General features: G+C 47.0%; 2 protein-coding genes across 2 annotated transcripts; both read right to left on the bottom strand.

Moving 5' to 3' along the window:
* Positions 1-2412: 2412 nt before the first annotated feature.
* Positions 2413-3283, bottom strand: LOC100828324. The gene is made up of 2 exons (XM_003576623.4): positions 2932-3283; positions 2413-2804 (listed from the first exon to the last, which is right to left on the bottom strand). Exons 1-2 carry the CDS (start codon positions 3215-3217, stop codon positions 2575-2577), a joined length of 516 nt encoding a protein of 171 aa, XP_003576671.1. The 5' UTR covers positions 3218-3283; the 3' UTR covers positions 2413-2574.
* Positions 3284-7535: 4252 nt separating this feature from the next.
* On the bottom strand, positions 7536-11831 carry LOC100828022 (zinc finger protein WIP2). Its single transcript, XM_003576622.3, has 2 exons — positions 10962-11831; positions 7536-8278 (listed from the first exon to the last, which is right to left on the bottom strand). The coding sequence occupies exons 1-2, from the start codon at positions 11694-11696 to the stop codon at positions 7835-7837; spliced, it is 1179 nt and encodes a 392-aa protein (XP_003576670.1). The 5' UTR covers positions 11697-11831; the 3' UTR covers positions 7536-7834.
* Between the last annotated feature and the right edge of the window lie 6764 nt (positions 11832-18595).

Raw genomic sequence — 18595 nt, 5'->3', positions numbered from 1 at the left:
CTCGGACTCTATGTTGACGTCGTCTTGCGTCTCCTCGCCCCATTGGTCGTCAATCTCTTCCACGAACTGCTCCGGCTCCATGAAGTACTTCAGGTTGCTCGGATCGTCCGCAGGCTGGATGGGCATGCCTGGTGTTGCACCGAACAGGTTGTGGCCTTGTTGAAAAGAGGAGGCAGGGAAAGGACGCGACACCTTGGTCGACAAAACGGGCGTCGTTTCTGGGGAAGCGTTGAGGTCGATGTCGTCAGCTTCCATGAGCTGCCGCTCCATGGCCTCATGACATACTTTGGTTGCAGCGGCCTCTGCATCACGCACGAGCTTCCGCACCCGCTGTTGCCCCCTCTTCTTGGTCTCTATGGCGGACGTGGTTATGACTAACCACGTACTCGACTCGAGTATACTCGTCATGGCCCAGCTAGGGGCCCACAAGGAAGCCTACTACGATTCCAGGAGTCCACATGCTCAACTTGCGGCTCAAGACAAAGAAGCCTAAACATAGTATATCTCGACAATGTATTCGACTTGGACTCTACCTTGGACCTGGTCTCATGCATATATAAAGAGACTAGGAGGGGAGCCAAGATCACCCAATCTAGCATGGAAGCCGCCTAGACGCACTCGCCAGATCGAATTTGTGCATCTAGCCCTCGCGGCTCCCTTGTAATCGACTCATCAATACAATTCGGACAAACATGACATAGGGGTATTAACTTCCAAGGGGCCCGAACTTGGGTAAATTGTGTCCCATGTGTCCTTGTTAGCTGACGAGATCGCCAACGCATACACTCGAAACTTTCCTAGATACAAGTCCAGTAATATGGACATCGTCGAAGTCACCCCTTGGTCAATGGCCCTCTCGCCTTTGGGGTCAGCTCCTTCTTCGGCTTCCTGAGTGGCGCTACGGGGATGGGGCCGGGAGTGGGAGCTGGTGCGGCGGCGGCTGGGGCTAGAGCGTCGGTGGTGGGGAAGGGGAGGGGGCCGGTGGCGGGAAGATTTTCGTCTGCCATGGCGAGGGCGCACGAGAGGGGTAATGAGGAAGAACAATGGGAAACTGAAATGGAGGTGGCGGTCGCACACAGGGAAGACCATGGGTATATTGAGGGCGGAAGAGCGCGCTCCGTTTCTCGTCCACGCACGACGCAAATCCGGCCCAGATTTTGGTTGGGAATGGGGTCACGCCGGACCGAAATACGGACGCGGGCGAAAATGGGTTGTTCCGCTGGACCACTGTTTGACTGAAACGTATCGGTCCGGCCGAAATGGGTCGCCCTGCTGAAGTTGCCCCTAATTTGGCTGATCATGTTCGGACCCGGTCCTTGTTTCGTTGTCCTCTAAAAATGAATTGCGCTGCAATCTTTGGGATAGCCAGACTACAGATTATACTCCCTATAACCTAGCTAGCTGTAAGGAACTATGGGAGAGGAAGAGCAGGGAGTAGCGAGGCTAGTCAAATCGGCAACAGCAAACTCGTTGGTGCTTCTGCCGGCATGCATCTGGTTTACCATAAGAAATAGTAACAGGTAGGCGTGCAGTAGAACTGAGTAATTAAAACAGGAAACATCTAATTCAAACGCTACTTTCAGTATCTTGTAATCAACTTGTTCAACCAAGTTATCCAACAAATTAGGCGTGATGAAAAGAAAACCTTGTGCAACCAATCAGAACATACGGATCAGTACTACTGAGTGCGAAATTGACGTGATCACGGCTCCTCGGACATGAATTGGTGCCCAACTCCCCAAGATCTGCGCCCAGTCGTCATCGTCGTCCCGTCATCCGAGAACAAAGCGGTTAGGGATAGCAATAACCGATAGACGGCGGCGGTGCTGGCTCGAGGGGCATGAATTGGTTCACGTTGTGATCTTCTTCCTGCCCGTGGTTATGACCCCCCAATGGCAACGGCGCGGGCTCCTCGACTAGTACGGGGGCCCCGAATTGGTTCGTGCTGCAATCTTCGTCCGCCATAAGGTCTGCGAGCATCTGCTTCCACAAGTGATCATCCATCGGTGTGGCGGCGGCGGCGGTGGAGTGGTGGAGTCCAAGAACGCCCACAATTCTGCCATGGACGGTTCCAACTCTTCTTCCTCCTCGTGCCAAGGGCAATAACCCAACAGCGGCGGCGCCGGCTCGGTGGGCTCGAATTGGTCCGCGTTCATCTTTTTCCTTTCGCTTTGCTAACCTCGTCTAGCTTGATTTGCGCTGTAGTACGGCGGCTTGTGTTTGTTTCAGATCGGTCGACGATTAGGTCGGGGACCTGGCGATATATATAGGTCGGGGAGATGACGCGTACGCGCTTTGCGGTGCCCGGCAGCAGGTCGAATCCGACAAAATCGAACCCGTTATTAGTCGTTGTTGTCACGGGGCCGGTATATGCGCCGCCTTAATTTCCCGTGCGAAAGGGCCGGGTCGATCGGTAGCAATTTCCGGCCGGGGTTTACTTTCTTTCCTCGTATAGCAATCCAACTTCTAACATCCGAGTCCGGTCGGGCCGGAAAGACAAGAAATTTCTTCTCTTTCTTTCCTTCCCACCGATAACTCTGAATCCCATTCATTCAGATGGGGCACTTACTGGTACTAGAAGAGAGTGAAGCCGTCGTCGTAGGAGACGTGGCACCCGCGGCGGCAAGGCGGCGCGTCCTCGTCGCGCTCCTGGCAGCAGCTCCACCTCCCCTTCCAGTTTGCGCGGCCGGTGTTGGGCCGGCTGCCACGGTCGTTCCACCTGTACACGATGACCCCGCTCTTGTCGCTCCACTCGCCGTCGATCCCCTGGTGCGGCGGAGACAGCGAGAACAACCCCTTCTCGCCTGCAAAACGCGTCCACGCTCAAATGGGCATCAGTCTCGCAGAATTGCGTTGATCGATCCCAGCTGATGAGATGGCCTGAAGATATTATGCGAGTTGTGCAGTGGTACTGGTAGATACTGTACCTACCTGTGATGTGGCCATGGAAGGCGCAGGCGGCTGGGGAGTTGTCCACGTCCAGGTACAGGGCGCCGCACCTCAGGCATCTCTTCCTCTGCTTCCTCTTGGCCATGTCCTCCTCGGTCGTCGTCGCTGCAGCGGCAGCATCGTGGTCTCCTGTCGTTGCTCTGAGTCTGATCTGCGCTCGATTTGGCCATGCGGCGGCCACAGCGTTGCGATGCGAAGGGCTGTGCGGCGGCAGGAGGGACGTGGGGGCCGAGAGGAGCGCCGGTGTGGGAGAGGAGGAACTTGCCATGGCCTGAGACGACGGGTGTTCTTCTCGGACAGAGTTCACCAGCGATAATGTTCTCTTTTTTCAGACTCTCTGTCTGCCTTGCAGTCTTAGACATTTAGGGCTCTGTTGGGCTTATGGGGCCTACTGGAGTGCCCGGCCCATGAAAAAACAGAGAACGCCGAAGTAGCCCAGCATGTAGCGATGCACATAGCCATGGGCCTTTTCTCAACAAAAAAAGCCATGGGCCTTCACCGGTTTTGACAGTGGCCGGCGCTGCCGTCTGACACGGCGACATGGCAGATGCGATCCGACGAAGGTGGTCCATGCAATTCCTTATACTATCGCGTTGGCTTCCTTCCTGTCAGCTTTTCTTTCCCCTCTACGTACTGCCACAGACCACAGTTCACTTGGTCTCTACATTTACGGCCAGCCCGGCCAGGCACTGAAACGACGACGTCCACGGACAGGCCAGGAAGTAATGGGAGGCATTTATGCCTCTGCTCTACTAGCTCGTTTGGACCCCGGAGATGGAGAATGGGCCTCCGCGCATTCAATTTACGCCGATCTGCCTGCCTAATCGAGCATTAATCTCCGTCCGAATCGAACCATCGGAGAAGCATGCATTCACGAACTACGAGACGAAGGGAATTCCCTTAAAAAAAAAGACGAAAGAAAGGGGAGAGGAATTACCTGTCGAAATATTACACGTATCTAAACGTTTTTAAGCATACATACATTTAAATTCGAACAAATTTGAGAGTAACATAAGACGGCGCACTCATGAGCCTGACCGAGAGGCGTCTCGTGAGCCTGACCGAGAGGTGCCCAATACGGCACGCACCATAGCAGAGTGTGTACGTTTGCCCATAGATGCTCAGTCGAATACGTGTAAGGTTCCTGCGTACAGAGTACTCCGTGCGTACAGGCGTACAGCTATAGCTAGTCTACGCCGGCATCATGGCACATAGCACTAGTACGTAGTGGTACGTCGAGCAAGTCCAGTTACAGATAGCCATGTTGCTTCTGTACCACCGTTCAAGCGGGCGTCCGATGAGAAAGAGCGATGCTATTTAAAATCCCTAGCTCGAAACGTTAAAACCTTAAACTCGTGCTATTGATAACGAATCTATTAGTATCAATTTCATGTCACATGGAACACGTATTACCATAGTAATTCTTGGTAAATACTTATCTTGTAGCTGTATATCCAAATGGGCCTTAAGTATATGGAATGAGGGGGTATATAGCTAGTTAGTACTACTAGTTTAGTAAACTTTAGAGGATCATTTTTTAGTCCTACGCCGCCACACCCACATTGCCATTGCTACTATGCGGCCTGTTTACTACCTTTGGTGCCCAACTTTTCTTAAAGAGAAAAGGCCGAAGTTGGCTGGTAATTAGACTTTGCATAGCAGTGCAATAATTTCCACCTCCCCGCGTTGCTTTAATACGAAATTTGAAGGTAGATTTCTCACAGTGAAAATTCACGAGAGAGACAGAGGGATCTGCGTCAGGTTTTGTTTCGAGACGGAGGAGTGTGGGTCACGTTGATGCCGAGGTTTCTCTCATCTGCTGTGCGACCTCCTGCACGTACGGCCGAATCTCTCCAAAACGCGCGCACGCGTGGACGGCCATTCATAGGTTGCCACCGCCAACGGACGGGTGGATTGAGGTGACCCTTCGAGCAGCCAGCCACGCCAGTTTGCATGCTTGTTCCTCTTTCTGACCTACCTTTGCACGCCTGACGCCCGGTCAAATGCAATTTTGTATCTTTTCATTTTCACGCTGAAACTAAATTGTTGTCGAAATATTACATGTATCTAGACGCATTTTAAAAATAGACAAATTCATATTTGAGCAAACTTGAGTCAAAAATTTAGAATCGGATGGAGTATTTTTTAGGAGCGTGCAACGCATTCTCGACACACACACACGTACGTCTCCAGTGCCCCTGAACTGCACGTAACACCAACCAATCAACTAGCGGCACGGCAGACCACCATGTCCACGACATCCCTTCATCAGAGCTCAGACAGGAAAGCAACTACTCCTCCATCCATGCCTTCAGGCTTCAGCTAGCTGCAACAGCGACCCATATTCCAGGTCCCTCGCGACAACGCCAAAAGGTCCCGGGCCGGCCCATATGCATGGATTCGATTCCCTCTTCCATATGCATCTTTCCCTTCTCTATCCGAGATATGCAGTACGTGCAGGGGAGGAAAAAAGCTCATCATTTGACGTGAACCCCTCATGGTATGTGTTGTGCATATATAAATCCGACGTACGACGTCCCGACCATCCATCGAGCTGATCTTGCCTATACGTATTTTTGTCGGCCATTCCCCGGAGCTTCGAGTGCGCCCAAAAAGTTGATCTCTAGTCTAGGCCATGTCCTCCTCTCGTGGAAAGAAGATCTCTCAAGCAGCTTTTCCTCTCTCCCCCTCGGCCCTGCTCCCTTCTCTCCCTCTCATGGGTTGATGCGTGCTATTCTTGTATCTTATTTACATGCATGTACAGGTCAAAGCTCCATCCAACTATGCAAGTCATGTGTATGTAAGTTAGGTTTGGGAATGGGGATGGAAACCTCTTTCTTTGTTTTTGGAAGTATCTCCGGCTACATGCCGTTTTCCCTTTTTCTAGGGGCATGCAAACAATGGGACATGTCCCGCGCAGCCTTTCTGCAGGGAGGTCGGGATGCTTGCTCAAAACAACACATATGTACCTTATAGTAGCAACATGGCTGATTTACATAAACGAGGGGACAAGATTTTTCCACAATGTAGATCGACAGGAAAAGTGGTACGTTTTGATTAATCAAAAATGTAAACCTAGTACGTGCAGAAAATGTGTGGTCATGTAGAAATTGGATAATACTATGTAGAAAAATTAACCATGGCATGCAATTTATCCACTCACGTGTAAAAATACGTGGTCGCTTCTTTTTACTGTTTCTTCCTTGAGTCAAAAAATCGTTTACACGCCTCATTAACATTCTAAGTTTTTGGACCAACATATTCAATCACATCATCATCGAATCCCACCTTGCTCCATATATATAAAACCTAGAAGCTAGCGAGAAATTAAGGTGATGTCATGCTAAAATTCCATTCTATGGAAAAGTGGGGAAAAACAGATGAAAATGGGATTTTTTTTCCTTTTGTGCTAATATTTAGTAAAGAGAAAAATAGAGCGGGGTTTCCTATCATTTTAATTAGCATTCGATACACTTGGACATCTTTGGTGATTCCTATATGCATGAATAATGGAAAGAGGTTATCTTAATATAAATATATTTTGCCAACGGTTTAACTTTGATTTTAGTTGTGCTTTATAAACATCCACATGCTTTTAATTTATTTTTGTAACAGTATTGTAAGCACTTGATTCACATGCTTTTCACTATCATATTTATATTTCTTCCTTTTAGTAAACTCATGTGTCTTCTTATATATTACCGATTAATAGAATCATGTGAATCAAGCCCTTACAATACTGTGATCTTAGGTTCAAGCTAGCTAATATTTAATTAACAATTACAAGTCGATGATCTTATTTTGAGGACAAATTATAAATTAACACAATGTTAGCGTTGGCGTGCACTTTTGCAAATCTCAAGTTCTGTTACAACATTAGCCAACATGTTTGCATCTACGATGTGATAAGATTCTCCGTCAAGACTCAATGACTCATCAAGTTAATTACAAAAATACAAATCAACCATGAAATAATCTATATCTATACATACTACTATTAAAAGCATGAGTTGTGACATATCCAATAGATCTCAGCCGTACAACCAGTTAATCCAATGTTCCAGTCCGTTACAATGATTATTGTTGTACAACTAATAGTATTTTTTATAATGTCATTTGTATATCCAAACGCCATGACCCATAAATCACGAAAACCCAATTTGGTACAAATCAATCCCATCATTTTCACGTCGAACTAATTTGAAAGCTCAAGTCAAATGATTATAAATCAAGCCCCACACTAATTTAAAATTACTCCTTATTTGAACAAAATGACGAGTTGTTGATTCTGAATGTGGAATAAGTAAACTAAGCAGACATGTGCCAGTCCACTTGTACAGTGGAGTAGCAGTAGTAAGTACTCCATCCTTTCCTAAATGTATGGATTCAAACTTTTTATACTTTGACCAATTTTACAGAAAAATCTACTAACATCTACAACTATAAATTTAGTTTTAATTATAGCATATTCATTTTATATACTTGATGTTGATACATTTTTCTATAAACTTGGTCAAACTTTAAGACGTTTGATTTAGGACAAAACTAGATCTTAAACACCTAGGTTCTAGGAACGGAGCTAGTAGTAACTAGCGAATTAGGGCGTCAATATATAAATTCTCCACACATGCATGCATTTCCATGATCGACCGGTTGAGATCACCCTAGCAAATACAATGCATTCGAACTACGGGATGGCCGGGAGAACACGTACACAGAAGCGGCATTAACCAAATTCAAGAGCAACTCATGCTTGTATACACAATGCATATAATGTTTTGGGGACGTACGTGCAGTGCCAGTGCATGCATTGCACAGCTCCAACACCCGCCGGCCGGCATGCATCCGGTACGTATCCATGGCTACCGCTGCAAGGAATATCCGGTCAGACGCCGGCGCCGTCGTCGTGGTCGACGTCAGAGACGGCGCCGCAGTCATCGTCGTCGTCGAGCCCTCCCCCGCCGATCGCGCCGTGGCCGCGGCCGAAGGCCCGCGCGTGGTCCTTGAGGGAGCGCTTGTGCTTGAACTCGGAGCCGCAGAGGCAGTACCAGAGCTTGCCGCAGTTCTTCTCGTGGGTGCGCCAGTCGCCCTTGACGGCGAAGGCCTTGCCGCACCTGCGGCAGAGGAAAGGCTTGAGCCCGTGCTTGCGCTTGTAGTGCGTCTGCAGCGTCCGGAAGTCCTTGAGCGGCTTGGCCCGCGGGTGGTCCACGTTGTTCCGGCAGCCCGGCGCGCAGCAGTAGCAAGGAAGACGCAGCATCGCCGTCGGCTGGATTCCTCGCAGCGACTCCGGGCCCTTCCGGTACTGCGACCCGTGCCCCCACATGTGCATCTGCAATATATACTCATGAACTATATGTTAGTGCACTACTGTATATATATGGTGCATTTTAATCCAGAGATACAGAACTTTGTGCAGGAACCATGTACAAGTAATTGCGTAATTTCTTGACTTGGAATTGTTGCTACATATGTACGGTTTAACTACATTCATGCATGATCAGATGCTTGGTTTGAGTCATCGCAAAAACAAGAAGGAAACAAATGCTTGGTCTGAACTCTGAAGCACAGTAGTGCGCTGCGAGCTAGTAGTTCTATTCATCTTCAGCTGGATCGAGTTTAATGCGTTGATCATTTCGAGATGCGTGTGGCTGTTATTGCCGTTGGTAGAGTGTTGTTTGTGATCAGAGCAGAGGCCGGATCTACTGGCTGGCCTCGATCATGATCAGTCTCTAGCTAGCTCAGAGACTTTCCCCTCATGCAGTGCATGGCAGTCAGTGTGTGAATAAGCCGGAGAAGTCGCATGAGGTCAGACGCCTTTTGAGAGTGAGGGCTCTACTAGCCACTTGCTCTTGCTTGCATGTGGTGTTCCTCGAGAGAGAGGAGTGTACGTACATGCGTCGCGTTGATGTGTGTTTGTGGTTTACATGCCTGTTTCGTGCACGGTGGGACTGTCAGCGACAGTACGAAGAGGTAAGCTACATATATCTCTTGGCAGTACTTGGGAGGAGTTAGAAGTGACTAGGTAAAACGTGTAGCAAGTTAATTAATCCCTGATATGCAGGCTAACGACGTGTGAAACAAAGAAAGAAAAGCTCATTTGGGCTGATCACAACATCCAATCCAGAGAAATTACCAGTGTTGACCGGTCAGTCAAGAGTGCATGATAATGGGCTGGGGGATCAATCATATCAAACCAGATCAATGGTGTGGTACTATGAAAGCTGCATGCAGCTAGGTAGCTTTTGCATCAGAGATCAGACAGCAGCTGCCTGCATCAACATATATATGCGCGTGACTAAGATGCATATATCTACTAAGTACAGATATCTTCACTGGGATCTCCACAGTGTCATCCACCACCGCTACTCGCATGCATGTATGCATGCAGATGCATGTGTGCATTTCCAAAGAAGCCTTCGAAAAGCTACCACCCTCCCAGAAAAGCATAAAAGCTCAAAAGTTGCATGTATGCATGCATGGCTGCCCCTGGCCGGCCATATCTGTCTTGTTCAATCACACGAAAAAGCTAGCTAGCAGCAGCAGCCACTGTGCCCTTCTGGGCTTAATCTCCGGCCAGAGGCCGACCAGACACACCAGCACGTGTACACACATATACGTACCTATCTTTCATACCTCCTCTTTCACACCGCCTCAGAAGCTAAACCAAAAATTCCTCAAAAAAAGATGAAGAAAGAAGCTAAACCAAAAGACAGCAACGAAATCGAAGAACTGTGTGCGTCATGCCTTCACATGCATGGTCTGGATATAAATCCAGAGGGTCTATCTTCTCAGTCCATCGGCAAATTCTTATTGATTTTGCTATTTCTAAGGCGGCTAAAAAATAATTATTTATAAGTCGACGTTGATAACCGTCCGATTCAATCACTGAGATTCATGTAAGATTTGATATAGTTACAAATAATAAGAAAAATTTATTCGGATGGCCATGATCGTCAACTGAGAACGAAGGAGAAATAGACACTCTCAATTTTTATTTGACTTTTTTTATCACGTTTATTGAGTGGTTACACATTTTGAGATGTTTTTAGATATTGAAACATTTTGAGATCTAAAAGTTGCATAAAAAGATCTAGCTAGCAGTCAGTGAGTAACTCAGTCGACTAGTAACGACTGATGGAGCAATAAACATGTTTGCTTAACTGACAGTAAAAGCAAAAGATCTAGCTAGCAGCTTAGTGAGTTTGTTTCAGAGGAAATGACAAATAAAAAGAGGCATAGCACTTCAAAGTCAAATAAGTCGCAATGCATTTGAGTTACATTTCTAGTCATGAGATAAGTCGCAATGCACTCGGTGGCCTGAGTGCACTTCAGAGTGCGGATCACATAGGCGTGAAAATTAGGTAGATTTGTGTGCGTTGATTAATAAAGATGAATAAATTCAGGTTTTGTTGGAAGCTCAAACCTAAGCAGCATACGGTAATGGGACCAACAAGTAGAAGTAAACGAATCCCTCCCTCATGTTGCGCCTTAACTAATTCCCGGGAGAAGAACTCCCAAGCAACGAGAGCTGTAGTGTTCGTTTCCAAGTTGTAAGAACTCTTGTTTCACAACTACTGTAGTACTATAACTTTATTTAACCTACCGCGCGTCGGCTGTGGCATTTATTGTTGGTAATTCCAGTTAGGATCGATCCATCAGTAGTGTGATGGAAAATTCAGGGAGTTCTAAAATTATTTGAGTACCAACAAAACAGAAGGAGATCGATACAAAAATTTGGTTACAATTGTGAACAAATTAAATGCAAATAGGAACCACCGGCCCAGCTATGTATCATGGTTAATTAACCCTAATTAATTTCCATAGAATTAATCGCGTTGTTCGTTGAGAGTTGAGACAAAACAAGCTAGCTACTAGAACACACAAAAAAGGAAAATAAAAGGGAGAAGGGGATCGACAAATACAGTAAGAAGCTAGCTACAAGAACATAACAGTACCTAGAAGAATCAAGGAGCGAAATTAATTAACTTGTGTTGGCCGGCTTGCGCGCTCACCTGCATGTTGTTGTATCGGTTGAAGGTTTTGAAGCAGACGGGGCAGGAGAACTGCGTGGGGCCGATGAGGATTTGCGTCGGCGTCGGGATCCAGTACTGCCCCTTGTTCAGCCGCCCGATCGCCGCCGACGCGAATCCTAGCGCCGCCGCCACGCCGCCGCCGTCCTCCTCCTCCTCCTCTTCATCCCGCGACGACGCCGTGGCAGCAGCAGCCGAGGAGGAGATCCCAGAGATCAGGTCGGCAGCGGCGGCGCTCGGCAGGCCGATCCGCAGCGCCACCGTCACGTTCGGCCCCTCGGCCGCCATGGAGCCGCCGCGCTCCACGTCCATCGGGTCATCGTCGTCGTCTGCGGCCTTCGAGTTCAGGTCCGCGAAGAGCCGCCGTGCTCCTTCGCGCCGCTGATTGCTGCTGCTGCTCGTGGGGCCGGGTGCCTCGTCTTCATCGGCCTCGTCGTCGTCGGAGTCCGGGCCGGGCCGCCGCTCTCGCGACACGTGCGACGAGGCGGCGGGGGCGAGGGAGAGGAGGGGCAGCGCTTCCCGCAGCGGAGGCGAGGGCGGGGCAGGGGCGGCAGGAGGCGGTCCGGGCGGAGGGGGGAAGAAGAGGCTCGAGTACGCGGAGAGCGGGGGAGGAGGCGCCGGCGATGGTGTCGGCGTGGCGGGGCAATTATAGTAGCGGGGCCGGCGGTGGGTCTGCTGATGGTAGTTCTTCAGGAAGGTCGTGTACGGATTCTCCATGGGAAGGAAGAAGGAAGGCTGCCGGAGGCCAGGAAGGTAAGGTAGCCGATCCTGCCGGACTTTGGCTAGCTAGCGGCGCAGCTAGCGCTTGAGGGTACTGTTATGATGTGTGCTGTGTTGTGTGGTGGTGTGGCGCGGGGTTATTATAGGGCGCGTTCCGTGGTGAGAGGTGACGGGTACGATTATTTACAGAGGGACTTAGCCAGTGCATTTGTGTATCTTCGTTAAATTGGCAGGAAAATGAGGGGGGGGGGGGGGGGGGGCAAATGTGTGTTTTTATATGCGTTTAAATTTTCCCAAGTTATGTCACGGTGCTTCCAAATCAACCACGTTGTCAGAACCGAGAATCACCAAGGATGTGTTATGACAACCTTTATGCGTGCACGCATTGCGGTGCTCTCACAGTAGTCGTCGATGGCGTTTTCATCATGAGCGGCGGATCAAACCCAAGATAGCACCTGAATCGTGCGGAGAAGGGGCAGTCGCTAAAGAGATGCTGCATAGTTTTCTTTGTTTTACACGCCCGCACGACAAGCCTATATATGAGTATGTTTCTATTGTAGCCAACACATGTACCAATCCAATTTTTTTATCATTGACCAAAAGTTGGTTTTTGTTTGGATGGTTGCCAATTATTTGACATGTCAATGTTCTTTAGCCAACTTGAGTTCATGTTTTCAACAAAAGTTGGCCAATTCATGGACAAGCAAAACAATGATCAAATTTTCGGTGGGGCAAACTAGGACTCAAATCAAACACACCCTATATGCACCTTGGCATGAGGATGTTCACTACAAGTTAACCTCCATGTCATCTGGAAACAATATTCTTTAATTGCCTTTAATTTCCTAGCACATACTAATCTTGGATGTAATGTGCTAACTTAATGTTGTGTTACACACACAAAGCATTTATTCCCTTGCTAGCTGACTTGTGTTTTAGGAGACCGGTTTTTTGGAAGATGAATATTTTAATTAGTGTCCGAAATTTTCTTAATTTTAATAGATGTAATCTGCCTAGCTCTTCTTGGTCCCCAGGTTCGGCAACATGTGTTTGAACTTGCTGATAAAAAGAAAAGACATGCAGAAGCAAGGTCAGTACGTGTCCTCACTGGAGAGGCGGAAAGGTCATATTAGGGTTCAAGGTGATGTGGTGCATCACGAGGAGTGCTAGGGACAACAATTTGTTATATCGTCAGTGTAGTGCTAAGGTCATCTCCAATGGAGTGCTTAAAGGTGGATGCTAGAATCAAAATCTCATCCATTTAGCTTGTTCATGACTTACATCCAACCCAAAGAATGACACCAACGCTTAATTTGGAGTCCATCACCCTTAATACTCAACCACATATTAGTAAAAAAAACTACAAACTTCACAAACACGTAACACATGCATGACTTTAAAGAAATCTAATAACTAACGCTTTCGTGACATAGAGAAAACTTAATTGCAAACAGATCTTGTTCGAGTAAAGTCATTGCTAAAGTCGATCGGATGGAAAGACAGTCGTCACTATTAATTTTGAAAGAAAAAAAGAAAGGTACTCACGCTTCGGATGGGAGCTAGGAGAGTCATATTAATATCAGACGAAAATTAATTCGTCTATCTATGTGTCTATTGGTACAATTGGAGGAGTACATGTACCATGATGTGTTTGGTCCGGTTATTATAGCTTTGATAGAGAAGTCTTGACTGGAGGGTTAATTTCTCTCGTCGTCTAGCTTCCTCTTGCTCTAGGAAATACATCACCTACTGCCTACTTCATGAATATGCGACTAATGTGATGAAAATCATAACCATAAACAAATATCCTTGAATAGAAACATAATGGATATGAATCTATGTCGTATAATTATATATTAATATAGTAATTTATGATCAAAGCATTGGAAAAAAAAACTAGTACGTCGGAGGGAGTACTAGCAATGTTGATTCTATACACAGCAGAATATCGTTAAAGCCCGTTTCGTTTTCCCTGGGCCCGCAAAGCACGGATTAATGATGATACTAGTTGCCTATATGCCGTGTTGTGATTAATCGATCGATCGGTACACCGACCAATATTGAAGCAGCCAGGATGAGACCAGGTTTCGTAGCGCAGCCAGTTGATGTGCTATATACTGCTCTGTACAAGTTTTTTTTTGTTTTTTAATTATTATTAGCACTAAGATTTTTAAGTACAGAGAATTTAGTACCTTGAACTAATTGTTGGGAATATATGCTTCCAACAATTAGATCCACCCTTCCTTTTTGATCGAATTCTCCACGTCAGGTACTTCGAGGTCGCTAAATTAGATGATAATTCCTGGAGAAAAACCATCCAAAAGAGCAGAGATTTTTAAGTACAGAGAATTCTCCACCAGGTGTATCAAAGATGATAATTCTTGGAGAAAAACCATCAAAAAACGGAAGAGAGACTAAAAATATCTGGTTTTGTCGGACCAAATGTGTATGATTTTGAGTTGAGGCCGGAACCATTTCTAGACTGCCAACTGAGGACCTCAAAATATTATACTCCTGAATCTTTGATACGGTTTTCTTTTCTTCGTTTTTTACCACATGTGGTAGTGACATTTTTTTCTTCTAAAATCTAATTTAGGCATCACGGACCTTATAGCTAATTAGCTATAAATATGGGAGTGGTATAGATTTGGCCTTTTCTGTGCACAAACCAAAATGAGTGCAAACATTAACCCCTGGAAAGAAAAATTAAAATGACCGGCGATTATTGAAACTAGCATTTAAGGCGCGCCAGTACTGCTGTAGATTGAGGGACGGCCCTTACCAGCAATACACTGTTCCAATTAGTCGGATGACCCGTGCAATTCGTCTAGATGCCTGGGCTAGCTACGAAGGAGTAGCTTAATTGATGGATCTACACAGTACCACCATTTTGTCTCCAATAATTCTACATGCATGCATTCATTACGGTCATTAGAGAGAACCATAATTAATCAGTCATGCTTCTTGCATGCTAACCTGAACTTAATGATATACCTACATCGATCGGTACATATATCTATATGGAGTATGATGTCCCCTTGCATGCACGGAGTAGCTAGATAAGTGCTGACTCGGACCCAAAAAAAAGGTTAAAGAGAGGCCTTCGTTAAATTGTGAAAAAAGAGGTTACATTCCTGGCTTGGTTCATTGAAGGGCCAGCAGTGGAGCTGCTGCTTCATTAAAGGAGGAGAACGACAGTACAAATACAGATTAGCTCGAGCGGAGCAAAAACAAGGAACAAAGAAGAACGAAAAAAAAATAAAGACAGGGACAAAGCAGAGAAAAGCCTAATCTCGCGACATGGGAAGCCTTCTTCTTGAGCTAGACCATAGGGCAATGGCGTCCAAGATACCGCGCACGAGCTGTCCAGCCGGGAGCTCAGCGTCCTGGAAGATACGTCGGTTGCGCTCGAGCCAGATTTCCCAGAGAGTAAGGAGGGCCATCCTCTTTAGCCAATGGCGGCCATGCCCAGCAGTCGAGAGGTCCTGGAACCAATCGAACGGCGTCGCGGGTAGCCGCCTTCCTAGCTTGGTTCAAGATAGCGATAATGTGGGCTGGAGCATGCAGTCGCCATACATACCTCTCAATTGACCCGTTCTCTTAGCCAGTGCTACTCTCTCCGACCCATATTAGTTGTCGAAATATTACACGTATCTAAACGCTTTTTAAACACAAATACATTCATATTTAGCAAAATTGAGACAAGTAATATGAATCGGAGGGAGTAGTTGATTAGCTACCCTAACTGTTACACTCCCTCTTTTACCTTGTGCACCTTGCACATTATGCATCCGTCTAAGAACTCACATATATGTCTGGCAGTTTGGGAAAGTCCTCACGCATTAGGATCGGCCTGCTTCATTCAAGATCCCACCATATACATCAACTTCTCCCTTCGTCTTTTCCCTCCGTTTCTTTTTATAAATAATATATTCTAGCTTTGCCGTAATCAAAATTTTGAAAGTTTGACCAGGTTAAAAATATATGAATAACTAAAATACCAAATACTTATACTGCGATGATATTTATCATGACGAATTTAATAAAACTAATTTAAAGATGTAGAAATATTGGTAGCTTTTCTATAAAGTTGGCCAAAATTTAAAAAAAAGGTGACTTAACAAACCTAGATCATCTTACAAAATAGAAGAATCAGCCTCAAGTGAGCGTACTATGGATCAATCCATTCTTTAACTAGCCATGCTTCTTTAAAGACAGCTAGCAAGGACTAGCTTCAATCTTTGGTTTTTTCTCGAAAAGGGGAAGCTCCTGTGCCTCTGCGTTGAAATGATCCACACAACAATTTTATTGCAAAGTAAAAGTAGTGGAACAACACAGTTCACGGGTCACATAAAGTTGATACGAAATAAGCCAAATAAAACAAAAATCCTGCAGAACAGGGCTAAACATCTTGAAGTCTAGCAAAAGGGGAGAAGGAAAGACCACAAACGGATCAAAGGAGTGGTCCTCAAGATAAGGAGTAGTCGTCCGTTTCAAAATATAAGAGATTCTAACTATGTACATACTAAGTCAAACTTCAAAATTTTGAACAATTTTATAGAAAATTTTACGAATATATGTAACTTTAATTAGTTTTATAAAATCTTTCATGATATATATCTTCGTAGTATATTTATTTGATATTGTAGGTGTTAATTTCTTTTTCTATAATTTTGATCAAATTTGAATAAGTTTGACAGATATGGATGGGCCGTCAAGAAAAAGCAGACACATGCACGGAGCTGTGTTGTGGTGATGACTGATGAGCATTCAAACTCAGTGTGCGGGTGCATTACGTAGGTGGCCCAGGCGGCTAGCCATTGATATATGGATCGATCCAGTACTATTCCAATTAACTAGGCAGTTGGTGAGATCACTGTACCTGGCCGCGGTGGGGATTTAAGGGGTAATTGAGCCTGAATTAATCACAGGCCCTACGACAAGGCCACGTACGTACGTGTCATGCATGCCCCGTTAAGGTCTGGAGCCCCCAACTAAAAGGAGACGTGCGATCGATGGATCGAGTTCATCCATGGTGTCAATGTGTCCTGAACTGAAACCACGGATGAAATCGAGTGTACGTTTTCCCGGCCGGCAGCAAAATTCCAAGATTTTTACAGTGCGAAATCCTTACAGGACTGGTGTTTTGCTTGAACCGGTCAAATCGCGAGTACTCATGTACATGTGGTTGTAGCTAGCTAGCCCAGTGCAATTAAGGAGATCGATCGATGCTCTTAATAACTGAGCGAGGATCGAGCCACACTATAGCGTAGAGGATCCGATGGAGCAGACAGAGTGGGTTCAAGGTATAAGCAATGAATGTCCACAGTGAGGCCATTGAATTCGGAATAGTGGCCAGAGAACAAGGGTGTGGTGGTGTGATGGCGCGCTACAGCGATGTGGTTCGAGCGACGCGAACGCGGGGCAGAGGCAGGCTGGACCGAGCCGCAATTAATCCCTTGACAAAGCCAGAAAGACAGGGAAAGAGACTAGAGAGAGAGAGGAGATGCCCGGTCCGACCTGGAGGAGAGGGCGCCCGCCGCTTAGCTCTCGACCTCCGTCGCAATCCTCAGGCTTTTCTTTTCCCCCTTTTTTCTCCTAGCTGTTGCTCCAAAGCCTCCAACCTAGCTATGGAGTACTGGTAGAGATTAGAGAGGAGGAGTGGCGCAACAAATCAGTCGTTTGGTCATGTGAACTGAATCGACTGGTTGGTGTGACTGAATTAATTAATTCATGTGGTTTACAAGAGGTCAAGAGGGGAGGTGGATAAGTTGTCGCTTGCTGGTAAGGGGCCTGTTCGTCTGCGTGTTGCTTGTCCGAAAGTGGAGGCGGTTGAGGGGTGAATCCTGTCTATCTTAATGAGAAAGGCTATTATCTTGAATGGGAATTGGAGAAAGTGGAGGGGGCTGATTCGGTGGGTCTACATGAATCTTCTAAAATTTCGGTGTCAAAGAAGCCGGCAGGGGGAATGTAAAGAGGAATGAAGAGCAGGATACGTCAATGGCGTCATCAAAGTTATCTAACTCGGCGGCTCACGGCAATATCAACCAGGGGGATGGTGAGAGGAAGGGAGGAGAGGCGCAGGATAGCTTGCAGACGATGGTGGAGGTGGTGGAGGTGCAGACAGTTTCTGCCTTGTCCACTGGTCTGAGCATGGAGAGTGAGGGGATGGGGGAGGGCTCATCCTTCTTTTCTGGGGATTCAACGTTCATGCCGCACAAATATATCGACTATCCTGACCGTCTCAAGCTCTCGGAGTCGCTTTTGGAGGAGATGGATAAGGAGGAAGAGGAAGTGCTGGTGCAGACTGTAGTGGGGGCGACGGCGGGGGTGGCGCCGATTCCGCTGGGGGTCTCCAATGTGCTGCAGGGTGAGGGGGGGCTGCCTGTTGCGCTCTCTGTGCAGCATGGCAGTTCGCCGCCGGGATCGCCAACCAAGGTGCCGAGTGTGATTGCTTTGCCTGTGGTTAACATGTTAGATTTGGCACCTCCTACCCCGGTGGCGGTGGAGCCGGTGCTGGTTCCTGCTAAGCATGGGATGACAGAGGTGGGGGAGGGAGATTGGTCGGTGGTGGCTGCTAAAGGCCGTCTGCCGCGGCGGGCGCCGGTGGTGGCTGTCAGGCACAGCAAGCGGCTGCCGCAGGATGGGGTGCCAGTTCTGGTGCGGGCCGAGCTACGGGCAAAGAAGCACAATGATACTTCAGGTATGAATAATACATTTACTATTCTGCAAAATGTGTCGAATGCTGAGTTGGGGCAGGTTGCTCTAGACTGTGGGGTGATTTTGGGTTAGTCGGGAGGAGAGATCGAGGAGTGTCTGGATCGTTTTAAAGCCAAAGAGCTGGCGGAGGCTGCGCTGGCAGCGGCTAGAGAGAGGAAAGTGCTGAAGGAGCAGGA

The sequence above is a fragment of the Brachypodium distachyon genome, chromosome 4 (genome assembly GCF_000005505.3).
Source record: "Brachypodium distachyon strain Bd21 chromosome 4, Brachypodium_distachyon_v3.0, whole genome shotgun sequence".
Classification (NCBI taxonomy): Eukaryota; Viridiplantae; Streptophyta; class Magnoliopsida; order Poales; family Poaceae; genus Brachypodium; species Brachypodium distachyon.
Note: the sequence above shows the minus strand (reverse complement) of the source record. Positions and strands in the feature narration are given on the sequence as shown.

Coding starts and splice junctions, on each gene's coding strand:
- LOC100828324 (XM_003576623.4), bottom strand. CDS start 3,217: ATGGCAAGTTCCTCCTCTCCCACACCGGCGCTCCTCTCGGCCCCCACG. Junction 2,805..2,931: donor CTTCCATGGCCACATCACAG/GTAGGTACAGTA, acceptor CGCGTTTTGCAG/GCGAGAAGGGGTTGTTCTCG.
- LOC100828022 (XM_003576622.3), bottom strand. CDS start 11,696: ATGGAGAATCCGTACACGACCTTCCTGAAGAACTACCATCAGCAGACC. Junction 8,279..10,961: donor ACCGATACAACAACATGCAG/GTGAGCGCGCAA, acceptor TATATATTGCAG/ATGCACATGTGGGGGCACGG.